The sequence below is a fragment of the Xyrauchen texanus genome, chromosome 13 (genome assembly GCF_025860055.1).
Source record: "Xyrauchen texanus isolate HMW12.3.18 chromosome 13, RBS_HiC_50CHRs, whole genome shotgun sequence".
Taxonomy (NCBI): domain Eukaryota; kingdom Metazoa; phylum Chordata; class Actinopteri; order Cypriniformes; family Catostomidae; genus Xyrauchen; species Xyrauchen texanus.
In genome coordinates, this window is record NC_068288.1 from 38,954,809 (window position 1) to 38,977,101 (window position 22,293).

The following is a 22,293-nucleotide window of genomic DNA, read 5'->3' on the forward strand; positions in this document are numbered from 1 at the left end:
CTTTATTGCTATCATTTAGGTAATTAGCATTACTTTTCTAATTAATCCAATTTATGATTTCCACCATGATAAAAAGCTGGGAAAAAAATCCAGCATACTTATATTGAAGAAAAGGGCTGAACCATATATAGAGACGAGAATATCTTTCAGTCAATGCATAACCACATAAGCCAGCCAAAACACACTAGCAGTCACCTAGCAACAACACTAAACACCCTAGCATCCAAATTCCAGTGCACTAACAACCACTAAAAAACATTAACTGCATAGCAATGCCCTTGCAACCACCGAGAACATCCTACTGTATCATGTGGTTGCAAATTTTTCAAATCTCATTTTCTTTAACACTAATGTTAGAATCTTTTGTGATATGTAGAATCGCTTTTATTTTTTAGAGGTTCTTCATGTTCTTTTCATATGTCTCGTACAGTATTCAGTTCCAGGCTAGATGTTTCTCCCTTAATGCTCTCTTTCAGTTGATGCCATTTTGGGAGCTTTTATGGCCACTGATTTTGGCTCCCTCTAAAACTGCTTCTGATTGTGCCTAAAATTTCTCTCTGAGCTATTGTTGCTATTTACAACCCTGAAAGTTGCTCTCTCTTTCTCTCTCTCTCTCTCTCTCTCTCTCTCTCTCTCTCTCTCTCTCTCTCTCTCTGTCTTGCATGCTCTAACACTGCCTTGCACACATACAGAAAGCCATGCATTAGAATTAGAATTTTGTCCATAACATAATTTAAACTCAGCAGGGTCTACATGGACAATGCATGATACACACACAATATACAAAGCTGTATGATGATTATACAATAATCAAAATATTATATTCAATATAGTACAATACCATAGAATACACACTACATGCGTAGTCCATTATTTCCCTATTTATTACTTCACCATTTTAAATATGTTCATTCCTCTGACTTGTTCATTCCACTGACTTGTGTCCACGCTAAAGCAATAAATGGTACACAGTTATGGCTTGCATCTGACAGGAATATTTAACTAAATGGCTTCTTCCTGTCTGCGGCAGAGTGCCTCAGGTTTTGCATTTGTATTTGTTAGTAGAGTTGGTGCATTTTAAACCCAAACTGCTCCATATGACAAATATTACCTTTTTATGGAAGGAGATTTAAAAATAAAAATGATTTAACAGCATGGGCGGATGAATGAGGAACAAATGTACAAAAACGGTTCTGATGACTTCAATCGTCCTCTTTATCTGAAGGGAAAATCTCTTTCCTCTGAGATGTGTGGCGTTCCCAAACTGATTTTGTTTCCTAAAGCAAATCCAGATTGAAGTAGGCTTACATTTCAACCCACTCATATGCACTGCTTTGTTCATAAAGATTTGAACTAATACTATGATTCTAAATGTGGTAACCAGACAGCCTGATCTGATTAATACATGTAGCTATTTGTTCGTTAATATTTGTAACATTTAATCATACGTTTTTAATCCCATTAATCCCAAACCTAGTCCTAAACCAACCATTTATTAAGCATAGAAAACAGGCAGATGCGCTGCATCCGATGTGCTCCCTGATGGCATACAATAGCTTTTTGTGAGGTGGAGAGTAGAACTTAAAATATGAATTGCTGTAAATCTTCTCCTGAAGATTTATAGGGCTGCAGAAATCACACAGAACTGAATTAAACCTTTAAAATGTTATATTATAATGTCAACTACATTAAATAAATGTGATGACATTTAACTAATCTCATTTATTAAATGTAATTAACTCCATGAATTACGTAAACATTTTCCATATGTGTTAAAACTTAAAATGCTGACATTTAGATGATGTCAATACATCAGTATTGTTCGTCTTAATGTCTATGCAAACGTAAGAGTATGCACGTTTGCTAGAGCCAACTTTTACATAAGAATACATACAAATTCTCATGAGATCACGTTGAACATGAAATGTAAACTGACAGACTGTCCTCATCAGTTTCATGAGAAAATCAGATGAAACTGCTAAAATTGGCCTCAGCGCTTTGGTGCCATTTTTTCTGTTGTTCTTCTATTCATTGTAAAACTTGTACTGCTTCCAAACAATGCAGTGGGTTATTTTTTTAGACAATTGTTCTGTGCATGTCATGGTGGAAGTGGGTTTTTATATTGTTCTTGTTATTCTTTTCAGTGTTGTCTGTTCTTTTCATTCTCTACCAGTGGAGATAAAGGATTTACTTATATATATATATATATATATATATTAAAGGTTCAAAAGATTAGGTTGTTTGAATCATCCTACTTACCTTCTACACACACATTAAATTGATGCAATCATGATTAGTGCTAATTGTTGATTTTAATTATAGGCTTCAAATTTCAAAGGAATTAAAGTTCATACAGTAGTAAGAGTGACACCACAACTACTGTTCTTGGAATAAAGAAAGAAAGAAAGAATGAAAAGATGTTGTCTGATTTGTAAGAGATGTATGGATTCCTGCTGAGGATTTCCTCTAAGATGCTTTCATAAATGCAAAGTTAAACACACACAACAACAGAGACAGGAAGATTTAGAGGTGCACCGGGATGGGGGGTTACACTTTTTATCAATACAAAAACAATTTGCCTTTACAAATAATTATAGTCACAGAGTAGAAAAAAAATTCTGATTTACCAATCAGAAAAACAACTGTTTTATATTCAGCCTCTCAGTCTTTCAATGGAGACCAAGTCAGCGATTTTTCCAAAAAGAAAACAACAAGAGCAACCTAACTGTCCGCATTGGCGTGGCTTTGTCTGATAAATCAATATGTATGACCTGTTAGTAAATGTATTAACCAAATGTGACAACTGTGCAGTGTACGAGTCACTGTGAAGAATCCTAAAACTCTTACAATCCCTGACCTCAAAAATACACTTATATGTTCAGATCATATCATAAGCAAAGGGGGAAGGATATTGCGCCTCAAAAAAGACAATCATGCAAGTCATGCAGAGGAAATGGACATTTTGGTAGATTTTGCGTAGTGGAGAATTCAAGAGATGAGTGTACTGTATTTATTACATAAAAACAATGAAAAGGAAGTGGCCATAAGCAATTAAAGAAATATTCCGGGTTGAATACAAGTTAAGCTCAATCAACAGCATTAGCAAAATAATTTTCAATAAAAATTATAATAATAATAATGTGGTTACAGTATGGGACTTACAATGTAAGTGAATGGGGGCCAGTCCATAAACGTTGAAATACACTAAACATTACAATATAGTAAGCCACAAGATGTGTGCATTATATGTGTTAACGTAACTCTAGTGTGATAAAATATCTGTACTATATTAAGTGTGATAAAATCACTTATAGGGTTCAGGCATCATTCTGTCATCAGAAGTAGTAATATTGGATATAACTTTACACAGAAACGGCCAGTAAGCTGTTTGCACACTAAAATCATGTTAACAGGTTTAATGTTTATGTCTTGTGGCAATACTTTTCATACAATGTGTATTTTAATGTATATGGATTGGCCCCATTCACATCCATTAATGTAGTACCTTAATGTAACCTTGATTTTTTAATAATAAAGAGAATAATAATAAAATAAATGAGGAAAAGTTCATATATTTTTTACATAGGTATCTAAAAACAATAAACAAAAATAAAATCTTCATATTCCGGGCCATATATAAACTGTTTATTTTTTATATAAACATATAAAGGAACAAATATGATCAATAATACATTTTAATAAATAAATACATTTTGTAAATACTTTTTTATAAAAAATGTTTTATCTTTAATCCTCTATTTTTGTAATAATTTATGTATTAATCTAAACAATTATTTATAAACAATTGCTATTGATAATAAATAATTGTAATAATAGTTTATTTTAAAAATATTTATATTTATAATTTATTAATCTTTTTCATTCTAACTTTTTTTTATTATTTAATTTATTTGTTCATTTAATTTTCGTATTTAATCTTCCATACAAATAACATCGTTGCAAAAATACATTAAATATTCCAGCACAGCCCACTGCCACTCGGTGGTAGAAATTTGTAAGTGGATCACTACAAGACATCCACCCAAAGCACTCACACACAACTGCGTTCCGTTTTGTTCCATAGACAGATCAGTTGTGTCCGTGCATCCTCAAGAAAAGCAGTTTTACTGTCCATCATTGGAAATTTCATTTCAAGACCAAGACATGGACTATTGAAAGATATTTTAGGTAGGTGTTTTTCAATGTTTGTAGTCACAATAGTCTGAAAATTGTGCATGGCTTAAAATCCACTAAATGTTACATATAATATTAATTATTGTTTATTTTGTGCTCAGAGGGGGCATTATACTGGCACTCTGAATAAAGTTAGAAGAGTATTGATAAATATTATGTTGTAGGCTATATTTGATATAGGCCTATTCTATATTCAGTGCTCGTTTTATTGAGGTAATTGTCGGTATCTATATGCACCATAGGCTCAACCGTGTCTCAGTAAACGTTATTTTATTTTGCAGTGATTCATGAACAGGACCTATCCGTAATTAATTTTCAATGCTTAAATAAATATAGCGCGCGTAAGAGCCGCTGCAGCTGCGCGCTTGGAGGCGCATTTTACGCGCAATGGAGAGTCTTCTGAAAGACGCTGTTTTCTGGTCTTTAAACGACTCATGGACGAATTCAAGCAGCGGAAACGACAGCAGAGGATTTAATCAAACAGTAAACCCTCTAAAGCGTAACGAAGAAGTGGCTAAAGTTGAAGTAACCGTTTTGGTTTTGATCCTACTGTTCGCGCTTGCCGGCAACCTGTGCGTCCTTTTGGCAATCCAGACAAGTAAACACGGCCAGTCGCGGATGTATTATTTTATGAAACACCTGAGTATTGCCGACCTGGTGGTGGCGGTTTTTCAAGTGCTCCCCCAACTCATCTGGGACATCACCTTTCGCTTTTATGGACCGGATATTCTGTGCCGCCTGGTTAAATATCTACAGGTGGTTGGCATGTTCGCATCCACGTACATGCTTGTGCTGATGTCCGTTGACAGATTTTTGGCTATATGGCAGCCGCTGCGGTCTTTACGCCGTCGAAAAGACAGTTTGTACGTGATCGTGTCCTGGATTTTAAGCCTGCTCTTCAGCGTGCCACAGGTGTACATCTTCTCGCTCAGAGAGGTCGGTGACGGAGTGTACGACTGCTGGGGAGATTTTGTTCAGCCCTGGGGCGCGAAGGCGTACGTCACTTGGATTAGTCTCACCATCTATATAATTCCTGTGGCCATCTTAAGTGTTTGTTATGGCCTGATAAGTTATAAAATATGGCAAAACTTCAAACTAAAGACCCGGCGGGAACAGTGCCTGTCGTTGACCCCGCGGCCCGCAAAGGGCACTGCGTTCTCTCGCGTCAGCAGCGTCAAACTGATCTCCAAAGCCAAGATCAGGACGGTGAAAATGACGTTTGTGATCGTCCTGGCTTATATTATCTGCTGGACGCCGTTTTTCTTCGTACAGATGTGGTCAGCATGGGATCCAATGGCTCCAAGAGAAGGTAATATAATTAAAATATAATTATTTTATCTTATGACCAATAAAACTGATATAATGGCTCCCATTATAAGTACAACAAATAGGCTATAGGCTAAATATAAAGAAAGAAAAAATTAAGCAGCGCTCTCACACTACATTTTACGTTATAAGTAATTGATAACTGATTTGTATCTTATATCGGGTATAGAAAAAGCTTTACTGTATAATGTAATTTGCAGTGAAACGCTCTACAATGATGGAGATGAAATACACCTATGATTGCGTATGAAAAAATAAATAAATCACAAGTGAAATGGAGAATAAACATTTACTATAGGACTTCCAGTAGATTAAGAGGTTAAGATATGACCTTTCCGTTTAATAATGTTGCATATAGTGACCTCAAAAAGTGTTTAGACAAAATTCGAATTCATTGTAATTTATTTATTTTAAAGAAAAATAGCACAGTAACGTTCAAAGAAAGAAAATTCTAATAAATGTATAGTTTTAAACTTAGTGGAACATGTTCATAGTGAAGTCAGTCAAGTCCAATTTATTTACATGGCGCTTTTCACAACAGGCTATGTTAACTCCTGTCACCTGTAACACCTGTCTGAAGTTCAGTGGAATTGACCTCATACATCCATCTTTGCTAAAGATATATTCCGGGTTCAAAACAAGTTAAGCTTAATCGACAGCATATGCAGCATAATGTTGCTTACCACAAAAAATTATTTCGAATTGTCGATCCTTTTCATAAAAATAAAAATAAATCATACGTCATCGAGGCTCGTTTAATTTAGTTATTTTTTGTCTTTATTTTTCTTATTTGTTATCTAATGTCAATGCCTTTTATGTATGCACTTACATTTTTACAATTGTTAACCTCTTTTGCATTCCCAATAAAATACATTAAAAAACATTAGGCTATACGCGACAGCCTCAATTTCACTGTGTAGCCTAGGTCTATTATAATACATATCTTTAATACCTTCTTTGTCACAAAACAATATCCTACTTGATAGCACTACGTCATGCCATTGTATATTCATCTCTCCAAAACTGCACAGAACTACCGTATGTTCAATGTTAGGAGATGAGCTGTTCTTAAAGAGACAGACATTTATCCAAAGTGACTCGTAAATGAGAAAGAGGCACAAACATACATAAAAAGCATATTGAAATCAGCTATGTGCATGTATAAGACACTTGATGATTTTAATTTTAGAGTTCTGTGTGTTTTGCAGTATTAATATTTAAAAACAATACAGTTTGATTTACATTTACTTTTGGCCAACTGCCCTCAAACAAGTTTGTTTTTTTGCCATTTATAGGAAAAATTTGGGCACCTCTGCATTATACAAACAACATATGTTAACAATTTTAATTTTATAAAATAACATGCTAACCATTTTTGTGTGAAGTTATATCCAATTTTATAGCTACATTTCCATGATTACATAACGCTGCAAACCCTAAAACCATCGTAAAATCTTTACAGCTCAATTAATACTTTTTTTTATTTTTTTGTGGTAAGTCACATTATGCCACAAATGCTTCTGATGGAGCCTAACTTGTATTGAACACAGAATTTTTCTTTAAACCAAGAAAATGTTAAAAGCGTTCACTATTTGTGCAGATGCCATTAACTTGGTGGGATGTTTTGTTATTGTAACAGTTAAAGATGGTCAAGGAGGAGGCGGGAACCAGCTGAACAGTCAACATAAAATTTTATGTAAAACTCATCATAAAACAAACATAAACAAACACACACATACAGTACGGCTGCATTTGTCTCTCTCCCGAACTGGCATTTCCGGCTCCCCTGTATCTTGCTCTCCTGCTGATCAGCTGATTCAGCGCCGATTCTGTGCACGGCCCGGCCACACATTCCTTCTCATCACACTCCTCCCCTGCCCCAATTCAGGCCAGGGCACCAACTGCACTGACCTACTCCCCTGCAACCCTGGCTCCCTCTTCCTTCTTACTGAAACCTTTTACAATGGTGCCGAAACCTGGGAGTGTGTAGTATACTGGCTTCCATGGACACCTCACCACTGGGCGAAGTCATCCGTGCCCTGGCTAGCATCCAGGAGACTCACAACCAAACCCTCCTCACCCAGGAGTGGCATTTCCAGGAGAAGCCACACCTTCTGCTCACAAAGATGGGTCACCAGCATGATCCAGAGGCATTTGTGAGTCTGTTTGAGCAGTCAGCCAACACCTCCACCTGGCCGCAAACCCAATGGGCCCTCCAACTGCTGCCGCTGCTTTCCGGGGAGGCCCACCTCATGCCACAGCAGCTACCCATGTAGGACCGCCTGGACTACATGAAACTGAAGACAGCTGTCCTGCAATGGGGTGGCCGCACCCCAGAACAACACCGCCAGAGGTTTCGCTCCCTTACCCTGATCGAAGCCACCCGCCTGTTCACATTTTCCCAGCAGCTCCCTGATGCCTGCGAAAAGTGGGTGCTAGCCAAGGACAGCTGCAACGTGGAGGACGTCATCTAGCTGATGGTGCTGGAGCTCCTAGCCCAAAGAACCCTGAAATGGGTCAAGTGCTATCATTATTCAATTCCAGGGGAAAAAGCATAGAGTGGAGGCAGCGGTTAATTCCTGCCTCGCCCATCCACTGATTCTGGGGACCAATTGGCCAGGGTTTAAAAGGTTACTAAAAGCATTGTGTGTGGATGGGTCTTGTAAACCAAAATATCAGTGTGTGAAGTGTGATGTGATGGCTGTGGAGGCAGAGTTGGGGTCGTCCACTTGACCAAGTGAGTGTAATTGATGGCCAGCAGCTCCAGCCTGATATCACCCTCACATAACCGGTTGTATGGAGTGATGCAGGACACACTAACCCATGAAAATACAATACAGTTATTAAGTCCAGAGGAGCCGTTGGGAAAAACTTTTCCAGGTGGCTCACCATAATCCTATGGCGGGTCACTAAGGACAAGAAAGGACACTGCACCGGTTAATGGCCGCTTTTATTGGCCGGGCATTTGCGGGGATGTCTGCAGTTGGTGTGCGGCATGCCGCAAATGTCAGTTGGTGAATCCACCAGCCACACCAAGAGCACCATTGTGCCCCTTACCGATAATTAAGGCCCCCTTCAAAAGAATTGGCATGGACCTCGTCGGGCCATTAGAGCGGTCAGCACACAGATATCGGTTTGTATTAGTCCTGGTGGATAATGCAATATCCAGAAGTGGTGCCTTTACGCAACATCTCAGTACGTAGTCTAGCAGAGGCACTCTTCAAAATGATCTCAAAGTGGGGATTATGAAGGAAATCCTCTCTGATCAAGGCACAATTTTTATGATTTATACACTGTGTGAACTTTATGAATTGCTAGGGATTAAATTCATTCGCACCAGCATTTACCATCTGCAAACTGATGGGCTGGTTGAACAATTTGATCGAAACCTGAAAAATAAGATTGATAAGTTTGTACACGGGCATGCTAGAAATTGGGAGAAATGGCTGGAACCCATATTATTTGCAGTCAGGGAGGTCACACAAGCCTCCACAGGGTTTTCCCCCTTTGAGCTCCTGTATGGACATTGGCCACGTGGGGTTCTTTACATCATATGGGAGGCGTGGTGGGAGGGACCTTCCTAAATAAAAAATTAAATTCAGTATGTCCTTGATCTTTGAGCAAACTACACATGCTGGGTCAGTTGTCACAGGAAAATTTGCTACAAAGCCGGCTCTATAATAGGGGTGCCCAGCTACAGGAATTTGCACGGGGAGACAAAGTCCTTGTATTACTGCTTACTTTGAGCTTGAAATTACTTGCCAAGTGGCAAGGACCCTTTGAGGTTACATGGCGAGTCTGGGGTCTCAATTATGTGGTTAGACCAATGGATAGAGGCGGAGCACGTCAAATTTACCACCTCAACCTCCTTAAATTATGGAGAGAGGTGGTCCCTATGTCCATGGCGACAGTTCTTCCAGAGAGGGCAGAGCTCAGGCCGAGGTGAATTCAAAGCTGATCCATTCACCCCGGTCCCTTGTGGAGACCACCTTTTACTGTCCCAGCTCGCAGATGTGGCCAAGTTGCAAAAGGAATTTGCAGATAAGCTCTCTCCTCGTTAAAGTTGAATGAACCTCATACAACACCATATCAAGACTCCACTGGGAGTTGTAGTACATAGTAGACCATTCCGCTTACCCGTACACAAGAAAAAAGAGATTCAGGACGAATTAGAGGCAATGCTCAAGATGGGGGTAATAGAAGAATTGCGCAGTGATTGGGACATTATGGTTGTTCTCATACCTAAGAGCGATGAGTCTGTCCGGTTATGTGTAGATTACTGAAAAGTCAACCCAGTGTCTAAATTTGACACATACCCAATGCCCTGAATTGAGGAACTGCTCGGTCAGTTGTTTGGGGCTCAATTTTATTCGACACTGGATTTAACAATGGGGTATTGGCAGATCCCTTCAACTCCACTTATCCTGAGAAAAAAACTGCATTCTCCACATTGTTCGGATTACACCAATTTGACACTCTTCTGTCCAGTTTGTTAGGGGCTCCCGCCACGTTCCACCGTCTCATGGATAAGATTCTCCGGCCGCACGCTGCATACACTGCTGCCAATTTACATTATTTAATTACATTATTATTTACAGTAACGGTTGGCAGAGGCATATGCAGCATCTGAGAGCCATCCTGAGGCCACCGAGGTGGGCGGGGCTCATGGCTAACCCGAATAGTGTGCAATTGGATGGGTGTAAGTATGGTATCTGGCTTCTCTTGGGTAGGTGGGCCGGTATGGACCCAAGTTGATAAGTTTGCCGCAATAGCGGCCTGCCCACGACCCAAGACCAAACAGGAAGTGAGACTAAAAAAGGGGGTGCCAGATCCGTTCCAGGGACGGAGGTGTGCCAACAGGCTTTCACGAGAGTGAAATCTGCACTCTGTGGCGGGCCACTTTTACATGCTCCAAACTTCTCTCTCCCCTTTGTTTGTGCAGGCCTGATGGGGCCTGGGGCTGAGTTGGGCGGTGGGGGTATGTGGAGAGGGACGTGGTCATGTGTCTGTCATCACCTGGTGATTATTGATGCTGAGACAGGCTTTAAAAAGGCTGGTGGAATGCCAGAGAGAGAGAGAGAGTCCGAGGCACACACACACACACACACCCTGAAGACGGATGCTGAAAAGCTGTTTGTTGTTTAATTTGAGTTGTACTGACTTTTATCCCTGAAGCTGTGTGTGCAAAGGTTAAAGACTTGCTGGAAAGCATCTTTTGAGTACAAATTGTGAGAATGAAATCCTACTTACGTGGACTGCAACCCTGGCTCCTGCTTCCTTCTTGCTGAAACCTTTTACAGCTGCCTTCCGGCCATTCTGTTAGCCAGTGGTCCACCCCACCTCCATCCCCAGGCAGATGGTCACGGCTGTTCCCCTGGTGGATGGTAGCGGAGAGGACGGCACATTCCTCCTCCCTCCCGGGTTTTCACACCACTGTAACAGTTAAAATATAGGCAAGGAGGAGGGGGGAACCAGCTGAACAGTCAACATAAAGTTTAATGTCAAACTTAACATAAAATAAACAAACACACACACACACACACACACAAATGCAGCGCAGCCACGCAAGCCTCTCACTCAAACAGGCATCTCCGGCTCCACTGATCCCACTGATCAGCTGATTCGGTGCTGGCCATGCACCCTCACGGCATGGCCATGCACTCCTCCTCGTCACAGTTATCTATCCTATTGCAATGAAATTCATACATTTTAAAGTATTGCTGAAATGTCCAAATCAGCACCTGCATTCTTATTGTTATTGAAAACCTGGAGTTACAGTATTAGATAATTTTATAATTATATAATTTTCATGCCTGGTAAAATCATGGTAATCAAGTTAAGAGTATATTTTTTAATGCTCAGCTCTAAACAATGTCACTGGCCAGAAATAAAATATGTCTAAATATATACAATGTGTATGTGTGTGTATATATATATATATATATATATATATATATATATATATATATATATGCGTGAAAATCCTAGGAGATCAGCAGTCAGAAAAATACTCAAACCAGCCCATCTGGCACCAACAATCATCCATGTGATTACCTAATTAGCTAATCGTGTGGCAGCAGTACAGTGCATAAACTCACACATATATGGGTCAGGAGTTTCAGTAATCAACCATCAAAAATGTGATCTCAGTGATTTGGACCGTGGCATGATTGTTAGTGCCAGATGGGCTGGTTTGAGTATTTCTGTAACTGCTGTCTCCTGGGATTTTCACACACAACAGTCTATAGAATTTACTACGAATGGTGCCAAAAACAAAAAAACATCCAGTGAGCAGCAGTTCTGTTGCATTGTTGATGAGAGAGGTCAACAGTGAATGGCCAGACAGGTTCGAACTGACAAAGTCTATGCTAACGCAGATAACCACCACTCTGTACAATTGTGTGAGAAGAATATAATCTCAGAATGGTATTCTGAGATGCGGGTTGGCACTGTTTTGGCGGCACGAGAGGGACCTACACAATATTAGGCAGGTGGTTTTAATGAGTTATGTGTGTGTGTATATGTAAGGAATAATTGACGACGGGCCGTTGAATTATTAGAAAAATAATGCACACCCGGGGTGGTAATGCGGTCACGACGCGAGCGGAGTGGCCGTTACACCGGTGTGCATTATTTTCTAATAATTCAACGCCCGAGTCAATTATTCCGCTTATACTACAGTTACCACACCTCGAAACATTGTTCAGATGATGTGATTCTAGACGTTTGTCAAGTTTTTGTCATTAAAACGCTCTTGTATGTAGGACTAATTTCTTACGAATCTAATCCCATGCCTCCGTTACTAATTCCAAAACGTCATTTTAGAGTTAGTAACGGAGGTTTGAGCCACTGACAGCAGACTATACTTACTTATACTACAGGGCTGTTGAATGCTTGATTCTGATTGGTTGAGAACGTTCTAAGGTGTGCAATTATTTTCAGGGAAACGCACGGCTAAAGTAGTTCCAGGCAGGTCTTGACCGCATTACAGTTCCATATCACTTCGCGTAGTCAACTGTAATAACGGAAAATAGGATACAATTCATAACAAGAAGTGACAGCGACAAATCCACTTCAACTTCAAGAGGATTTGTCACCAGACACAGCAGCCCAATACATCGTTGGATGATTTGAATTCTGTCAGCCCAATGCGCTTGATTTGGCATTTTCGATGTCTGACTTCACCATCAATGGAAACGTGCAGTTTAATATTTATAAATAAATTCGTTCGAATTAACAAATGAATTATAACGTATGAATTAATAAATAAATTAAATAATATGACGCACATGATTTTCTGTCTCATTATTGCAACCTCTGTCTCTCTAATAACTACACTAATAACTGCATTAGTCTGCTGTCAGTGGCTCAAACCTCCGTTACTAACTCTAAAATGACGTTTTGGAATTAGCAACGGAGGCATGGGATTAGATGCGTAAGAAATTAGTCCTACATACAAGAGCGTTTTAATGACAAAAACTTGACAAACGTCTAGAATCACATCATCTGAACAATGTTTCGAGGTGTGGTAACTGTAGTATAAGCAGAATAATTGACTCCGGGCCGTTGAATTATTAGAAAAATAGAAAGCCCACAATCTACCCTCACCAGTAAAAAATATATATAAATAATTCCCAACCATATAATCAGTAGGTTATGCAACTCTTTGGTATGTGAGAGTAAATGGGCAGAGCATGAGATATCTGTTATATGGCAATAATAACAGAGGATGGATGGCTGAAGTACAGCGGAGGGGCCACAGTCTTGTGTAATCCAAGGTATACAAAAATATAGACGTTTGTTTAAGGATGTGATGTTTATGCTCCCCAGTGGCATGGAATTCTGCCTCATTCCTCTCATAAATATTATGCTCTAAGATAACTGATTGTTGCGGGAATGCAAAGATATGCATAATATATAGACAAAGAAGGCTGAAAACAACAGTTTAAAATTGCAGTTCAAATCTCACTGACCCTTTGGTCAAAGCAAATGTAGCATGACATCAAAGGGATTCCTCTTTTCTCCGGACTTGGTTTTGAGGAGTGCCATTTCCGTGTAATTTCATTACATAATTTGTGACAAGGTCCTAAGCTGTTATCAAGGCCATAAGGCCTGAATCATGACCACAGAAAGGGGAATTTTCCTTCCCTTTTCAATATTACCCCTCAAAAGTAAAAGTACAGGGATAAAATGGGTGCAGTTAGTTACTTCATCAAGATTATGAGAATGTTAAGAACATGGCAAGAGTTTGGAAGCTAAATATGAAAAGCATCTGTTCAATTTAAATGTAGTTTAAATGTAGAGTTCAGAGGTCTTAAAGTATGTTTATCATGTCTTCTCAATGGTCCTGCCTAAAGAAAATAATCTTTTTTTATATAAAAAATGTAAACTAAAAAACGATCTTAGCTAAAAGACAATGATTTAATATGTTAGGGCAAGGGTCTTCAACATGTGGAACCTGTTGTGGTCTGCCGTGTTACAGCAGGGGGTCCACAAATGATTGTTTGGTCCACCATTGACATCTGTAATAATCACTCACACGTGAGTGACAGCTAGGGAGAGGAGCATGAATTTGAGTCTATCCACCTGTTGAAGTCCTTCGCAGCTTAATGCCAAATCTAAACAGCGCTAGACAGTAGAAGAGCGCAGCCCAGACAAACCCATCACATGTCCACTGCTCATCACGATCCGCTCAAAGCTCGACACACATCAGGTTTAGCAGCGCTGCAGTGGAGGAATGCGTGAGTAAACACATCTGCTTTACGTTGGTCGCTCTGTGCGGTTGAGCACAGCCTACAGTTTACTTTATTATTAGTTGCTTTTTGATTTCAGAACAATAGCTCACTTGCCTGGTGTAAATAAAAAGTTATTGCTAAGATTATCAAGCTGGCATACACAGTCCTTAACGTTCCACACAAACAAGATGGTGACTCTTGTTTGAAAATGAATTGCTTCAGGTTTTTTGGCAAAAAGCACAATTTTTCAATTTGAAAACAAAGTCCAAATATTTATTTACTCTGCTATTTGTTTTACAAGGTCAATATGAGAAGAGTGGCGCGGTATGGGTAAAGTGTGGGAAATACACGGACTTTCAATACATTTTGAATGATGAGGTCTATATTTGAAGAGCTCCGAGACATTCAGGGCGGATGTCATCACTATAATATATTTACATAGTTTTAATGTATTGTGAAGGCCAAACGTTTGGAATAATGTTCAGACTTATGGAAAGTAATTGGTACTTTTATTCACCAAAGTGGCATTCAACTGATCACAATGTATAGTCAGGACATTAATAATGTGAAAAATTACTATTACAATTTGAAAGAAATGTTCAGCACTTCTTAAACTACTTCAAAGTGTTTTCATAAAAAAAATCCTCCACGTGCAGCAATGACAGCTTTGCAGATCTTCTGCATTCTAGCTGTCAGTTTTTCCAGATACTCAGGTGACATTTCACCCCACACTTCCTGTAGCACTTGCCATAGGTGTGGCAGTCTTGTCAGGCACTTATCATGCACCTTACAGTCTAGCTGATCCCACAAAAGCTCAAAGGGGTTAAGATCCATAACACTCTTTTCCAATTATCTGTTGTATAATGTCTGTGTTTCTTTGCCCACTCTAACATTTATTTTTATTCTTCTGTTTCAAAGTGTCTTTTTCTTTGCAATTCTTCCCATAAGGCAAAGAGTCTTCTCTTTACTGTTGTACATGAAACTGGTGTTGAGTGGGTAGAATTCAATGAAGCTGACAGCTGAGGACATGTGAGGCATCTATTTCTCAAACTAGAGACTCTGATGTACTTATCCATGTTTAGTTGTACATCTGGCCTTCCACAGCTCTTTCTGTCCTTGTTAGAACCAGTTGTCCTTTGTCTTTGAAGACTGTAGTGTACACATTTGTATGAAATGAAATGAAATCTGTCTAGATTTGATAGAAAATGGCTTTTTTCAAATAGTGATGGTGCTAGTTTTTTACATCAGTAATGTCCTGACTATACTTTGTGATCAGTCGAATGCCACTTTGGTGAATTAAAGTAAAAATTTCCTTCCGAAACAGCAAAATCTGTAAATTATTCCAAACCTTTGGCCGCCAGTGTATGTGACAACCCTATTATTTAATTGACTCATGACCTAGTCATGTCAGTAAGTTTGCAAAAGTTGTAAATATTTTTTTTATCTTGTTGTCCCTCATAGCCATGGCGTTCATCATTGCCATGCTTTTGGCCAGTCTCAACAGCTGCTGCAACCCCTGGATCTACATGTTTTTCGCTGGTCATCTGTTCCAGGATCTCATGCAGCGCTGTCTTATGACATCACACTGCGGCTGTAAGAGATTTTGGAGATCTAGGAACCATTCAGGCACTGGTGCAATGAGGAACACCAGCAGCCAGAAGAGTGTTACACAGACCTCCACTACTTGAGACTTCATGAGGAATACCAGCAGTTCATATAACATCCTTGTCAGAACAATAAGATAAAACGATCCAAGTTAAGGAATCATTCAGCATGCTTATGGTTTTATGCAGTTGAATACCTCAACAACCTGGATAATCTCAAATCCTCTTCGGTCTACAACACTTGCCAAAAAACGTATGCTTGTGTACATTAAAATGTGACATTTTCATGACAGGAGCAGCCCACTATTCAGCACTCATACATGTTTGTACTTGTAAATTCAAGAGTTCATCTGTTCATATAATCCTAGAGAGTGATTCATGCAAATAAGTCTGACTTGCTGTCCATAACTGAGATGTACTCAACTCATGCTCTGAAAATCCCTCCTGGGAAAACTTAATGAAAGTTACATTCTTCTGTGAAACAAAAGAAGAGATCTTAGGAAGAATGTCCGAGATGTTGTTTTACCAGGAAAGTGGATGTATTTTATACTGCCAAGCACCAATAAGGACAAAAACGAATGATAAGAGAAGTTCAAATGACTGAAAACACAGCATATGACCTATTTACTCATTCATGTGTCTTTCTGAACTACAGTCAGCTACTATCAGCCTAACTAGTATCATATGAAGTTATACAGCACACTTTCTAAGTAATCAATATCATTAGTTCAGAATCAGCACAACTTTTAACTGTATGTGAATGTATTTAATTTCTTTTGGAGAAACTTTAATTAAATGAAGAGTTCACCCAAATAAAAATGCTGTCAGCATTTACTCACCTGCATGACTTACTTTCTTCATTGGAATATAAAATGTAATATTTTGAAGAATGTTGCACACGCTGTTATTTTCCATACAAAAAGAGAGCAGTAACAAGGGGCTGTCAAGCTTCAAAAAAGCCACAAAACTGAAATGATTTGCTAATTTGCAAGTACTCTGAAGCTATACAAGCCATATCGACTACCTTTATAGTGCATTTTGTCCAAATGGGAGCTTGACAGCCTCTGCCAACAATGCTTTTATTGGGGGCCTCAGTAGCTCAGGGAGCATTGACGCTGATTACCACCCCTGGAGTCGCGAGTTCGAATCTAGGGTGTGCTGAGTGACTCAAGCCAGGTCTCCTAAGCAAACAAATTGGCCCGGTTGCTAGGGAGGGAAGAGTCACATGATGTAACCTCCTTGTGGTCACAAATAGTGGTTCTCACTCTCAATGGGGCACGTGGTAAATTGTGTGTGGATTGCAGAGAATAGCATGAGCTATATATATATGCTGTGAGTCTCCGCGGTGTCATGCACAGCGAGCCATGTGATAAGATGCGAAGACTGAATATTTCAGAAGCGGAGGCAACTGAGACTTGTCCTCCACCACCCAGATTGAGGTGAGTACCCGCGCCACCACGAGGACTAGTAAGTAGTGGGACATGGACATGCCAAATTTGGGAGAAAAGGGGATAAAAAAACAATGATTTTATTACATGGAAAAGAGCAGCTATCTTATTTTGTGTTCCATGGAAAGAAAGACACATTATATTGGAATGACATGAGAGTGAGTACATGATGACAGAATGTTTTATTTTTGGGTGAACAATGACTTTAACTTTAATATTCAATAGTTTTGATGTTCTACAGTGTGCCTACTTTCTACATCAGTGCTTTGTAAAAATATAAATATATATATTACACACAGCAGCTCAAAAAGTTTGTCACTGTGATATACTTGAAAGTAAAATATTCTTATTTATTAAACTTCTTTGTGTTCTAACGAATGCATATTACTTCTGTGGATTGTGAATGTATGTAATTAAGTCATGATGGACAATTTAATTACAGGATTCAGATCTTATTCTCAGGTGAATAATTATAACAACAGTATTCAATTTAAAATATCAAAACAGACAGAGCGAGCATTGAGCCCACACACATAAGAGTAAATTATTCTTAACATGAATTTGATTATTTATTTTCAAGGCTGGAAATATATTACAGATTTCCATGTGTTAATATGAAGGCATTGCCAAATATGGAATAGAAACTGTGATGGCAAGCTCTCAACAAATATTTGGAGTAAATCAATATATAGACTTATTTCTCTGAATTAAGTTTGGTTTATGAACAGAGCTGGCACATTTGAATTATAACTTGTCCACTTTAACTATGCAATATTGATTACATAGATTGTATTAAGTGCACATATTCAGAGCATATTAGTACCAAATACAGACTTAATGTGGATGTAATATCAATCATGATAAATCGTACAAAGTTTTTTCAATGCAGCTGTTTAAGTTTAAAACTTAGGGTTAAGTATTACTACTTTTAATACTTAGAGTTAGTTGTTTGTTCAAATCCTTAATCCAAAGTTTGAGCAATAGTAATAGTGACACTTGCTTTTGTAAGACTTAGACTTTAAATTGAAAGAATACTTTCATTGTAAATGTGCTGTCTGGTTGCCTGGAATCATTTTGGGCAATAATGTAATTGATTTTACAGATAATTAGACAAACTCTTCAGGCAAATGATAAGACTCTCTTAGTTCATGATCTCTCAAGAATACAACAGAAATAGCTACTATGGTCCAAAACCTCAAATGGACACATACTGACACCTAGCGTTGTAATACAACTTTTTTTTTTCTTTTTTTTCTTTACAGAAACAAGTGCCAAATAATGATTTTTTTTTTCTATTTTTTTTTTTTTTTTACACATAAATGTTTGTTGCAAATTCTACTTATATTTTACCCTTAATACCCCAAGTATATAAGTATAACTTGTTGTGAATTTTAACACCCATAATCAAGATCAAAAGTACTGTAATATTCAAATATTGGAAAAAAAATATATATATAAAAAAATAAAAGTAAGGTTTTGTCAAACAGCTGTGTAAAAAAACAGCTGGTGTAAAAACAATTCCAAAAAGTAATGTGCAATAGTAATGTACAAATAAATACATTTAATTGGATTCTGTGGGAAACTATTAAAAAGTGTACAAAATATTGTTTTTTGAAATTTCAGGGTGAAAAGAACAGATCTTTCATCTTTAAATTGCCCCATAAAAGATACAAATAAAAATACAAATACTAAAATCTGGCATAATTGAAGAGAGAATATTGGGCCTACAGCCTTTTTATCATATTTACTGTAAACTCTTGTTTCTGGTTCTCTTTAGTGTAGCTAACTAAATATTGCAAGTTTTATTTACAGCAAGTAGCTATTTCTTATAGGTCAAATAATAAGCAGGAACTGGATTAACAGGTAAGGTTGCCAAAAAAGGTGACACATGATCCACTTTTGCCAAATAACAATCAATCTGTGAAAAATACTTTGCAAATATGAACTGCCCCAAACTGTTTTGATCAAATTCAGACTTCTAAGAGCAAACAATATATTTAATAAGATTAATAATAAGAAATACTTTTCTTTTTGTGTTTGAAAACATGGATGAAATAATGGTTATAAAAGTTTTAAGATTAAGACTTTCTGTCTATTGGTTCTAAACAAAGTGACTGAACACAATATGCATACAGATACAGTGGCCCAAAAAGTATTTGGACACTTAAAGGGATAGTTCACCCAAATATAACGGAACATTATTTACTCACACCTGTCTTGTTCTATACCAATATGACTTTCTTTTTTGGTACACAAATGGAAAAATTTAGAATACATTATCTGCTTAATGATGTCATACAATGGCAGTTTATGGTGACCACCTCTTCAAGCTTCAAAAGGATGCAAAAGTATAATTCAGAAATCTAATCAATTATTCAGTTATACAATAAACATCCTCCATAGGATTTCAGTGGTTAAATTGATGGAGTCATATGGATGACGTTTATGCTGACTGTGATTTTTGGCTCTTCAAAGGTTGGATCACCATCCACTTGTATTTTAAGGACCTAATGTGCTAAGCAATGTTTCTGTTTTCTTCAAATGTGTTCTGCTGAAGATAGAAAGTCATAAACACCTGGGATTTCATGAGGGTGAGTAAATGATGAGAGAATTTTCATTTGGCAGAGAGACTTTTTGCACTAAGTGTAAAAAGCAACAAAAAGCATCTTCTTTGCACTCTAGTGCAAATAGTGGCAAATCCTCTTAGCTATCTGTTTACTGTTTGTTTTCTGATTGCTTAGGCTCTATCTTTGAAACTATAGGCTATTCTTGCAAAACTTTACACACTAACCACAAAACCTTACACCAAACATGCAACACATTATACATCTCTTGCAAAAGCAAGCAATTCTTACAAAACTCATTTTAAATTGCAAACTGAGTCTAAAGCAGTGAGTTGTGTTTACCGTTTTGCAAAAAGTGTGTTATAAAATTACAAACTGTAACTGTAAGTGTAAAGCAGAGAATGTGCATTCAGTTTGCCACACTTGGTAAATGCATTGGCTACAAGTGTTAACAGAGATAGCGCTTCAAGAATCCCTGTTAGTGTTGAAGCATTCAGAAATGTAAATACTAACATACAGTATAGTAGCATCACTGCAGCATTTTTATTGTATTTATTTGGAGTCCCACAGACATCCTGCATGAACCCTTACACCTAGATCAGAAGGTCAGGGGTTCAAGCCCCAACACCACCAAGACACTACTGTTGGGCCCTTGAGCAAGGCCCTTGAACCTATCTTCTCCAGGGGTGCTGTATCATGGCTGACCCTGCACTCTGACCCCAGCTTAGCTGGGATATGTGAAAAATAAATAATTTCACCATGTATATGCATAAATGTATGTATAATGTGTGACAATTGATCAATTTATTTATTTTTTATAAAAACAAAAATTAAAACAAATGTACTACCATAAATATCGTAAAATCATAGAAACCACCTAATTAATCATTTTTTAACATTTACTATTAACTACTATTAAACGAGCAATATGTAACATTGTCATCAAGCGTTTAAAATGGTTATTGCAGTCCAAATTCAAAAATGGAGAGAGTTGTCTCCCACGCCCCCTTCTCATCAGAATCGAAGCTCACGCGGGTTGCCAAGTTTAAGACAAGCAACAGGAACCAGCAAACTGACAATGGCTATGGAGGACAAAACCTGCAAAAATAATAAATAAATACATAAATAAATAAATGTAATAATAACAAAATAAATGTCTTGATAAAACAAATATAGTTCATTTTTAATGAAAGTTATTCCTGAATTTATTTTTGTAGACTTTTTTCCTTTATTTATTATTTCCTCTTTTTATTTTTATTCTTTAAAATGTTTTTATTCTTTTATTTGTTTTTGTTTTTAATTATTATTTATTTATGCATTCATTCATTTTTATATTTATTTATTCCCACCTGTATTTATTTCCATATTTAAATATCGTAGATTATCGTAGATTGAAGCGTGTGCTCGATTACTCGTGACTTGTTTTGATGTGATGTTAGGTCATAGCCATATCGCGTGTAAACTATAGCTATTTGTGGGGCTAAAAACATAAGAGCTTAAGTCAATCCAAGATGTATGGGGAACTTTTTCTTCAACAAAACCACAAAATGAGCAAGTTTCATAAATGATATGGTTTAACCTTATGTTTTTCTTTTTTTCTGTGTATATAACTTCATATTTTGATGTCCGCAAATCCATACTATTGTTGTTATGATTGTTCATTGTAAAAGATACAAACATGCTTCATTTCCCTGATCGTTTTTGTATTTATGTATGTATGTATGTATGTATGTACGTATAAGTTCTGCAATAAAAATATTTTATAGCTGATGCTTCAAATATATCTAGAGAGTTGCACAAGTTGCAAATTAAGTCAATAACTACGCATCAAATCACTATGTTTCATTTAGAGTAGAGGTGCTTACTGATGGTTCAGGAGAGCTGTATGCCAGGAATGAACGTTTCCCTGCATATTCTAAATCTGTGCCAGTCAGGGAGTGCTAAGGTGGGACGTTCATCTTTTTTTGCTTCCAATAAGTACTATTGAGCTCTCAACCAATGATGCACTGGAGCTACGTAAGGACCGCCTCCCTCATTTCCATGTTGCACACAGAAAAGTAAAAATTAATATGTGTATAAATAAATAAATAAATATATGGGAATATATAAATGTAAAAAATAAATAAACACATAAATAAAAAAATAAAAAACAATGCAAAATGCAAAAGAAAAAAAAATAAAGTTAAATATAGAAAATAATAAAGGAGTAAAGTCATACAATAATAAATTCAGGAATAAACTTAATTAAAAACTAATTATATTGGTTTTATCAAGACATTTATTTATTTATTTATTATTTTTGTAGGTTTGGTCCTCCATACTCATGTGGATTTTTTATAACTCTGTCAATGTTAGCTGGATGTTTTGCTGGAATCCATGGCTACAACGCTGTGTTTGCTGGCTAACTTGTTTTAACTCTGGC

General features: G+C 37.5%; 1 protein-coding gene across 1 annotated transcript; it reads left to right on the forward strand.

Moving 5' to 3' along the window:
* The first annotated feature begins 4,050 nt into the window (after positions 1-4,050).
* On the forward strand, positions 4,051-17,646 carry LOC127654349 (isotocin receptor-like). Its single transcript, XM_052141486.1, has 3 exons — positions 4,051-4,188; positions 4,476-5,503; positions 15,717-17,646. The coding sequence occupies exons 2-3, from the start codon at positions 4,582-4,584 to the stop codon at positions 15,941-15,943; spliced, it is 1,149 nt and encodes a 382-aa protein (XP_051997446.1). The 5' UTR covers positions 4,051-4,188; positions 4,476-4,581; the 3' UTR covers positions 15,944-17,646.
* The last annotated feature ends 4,647 nt before the right edge of the window (positions 17,647-22,293 follow it).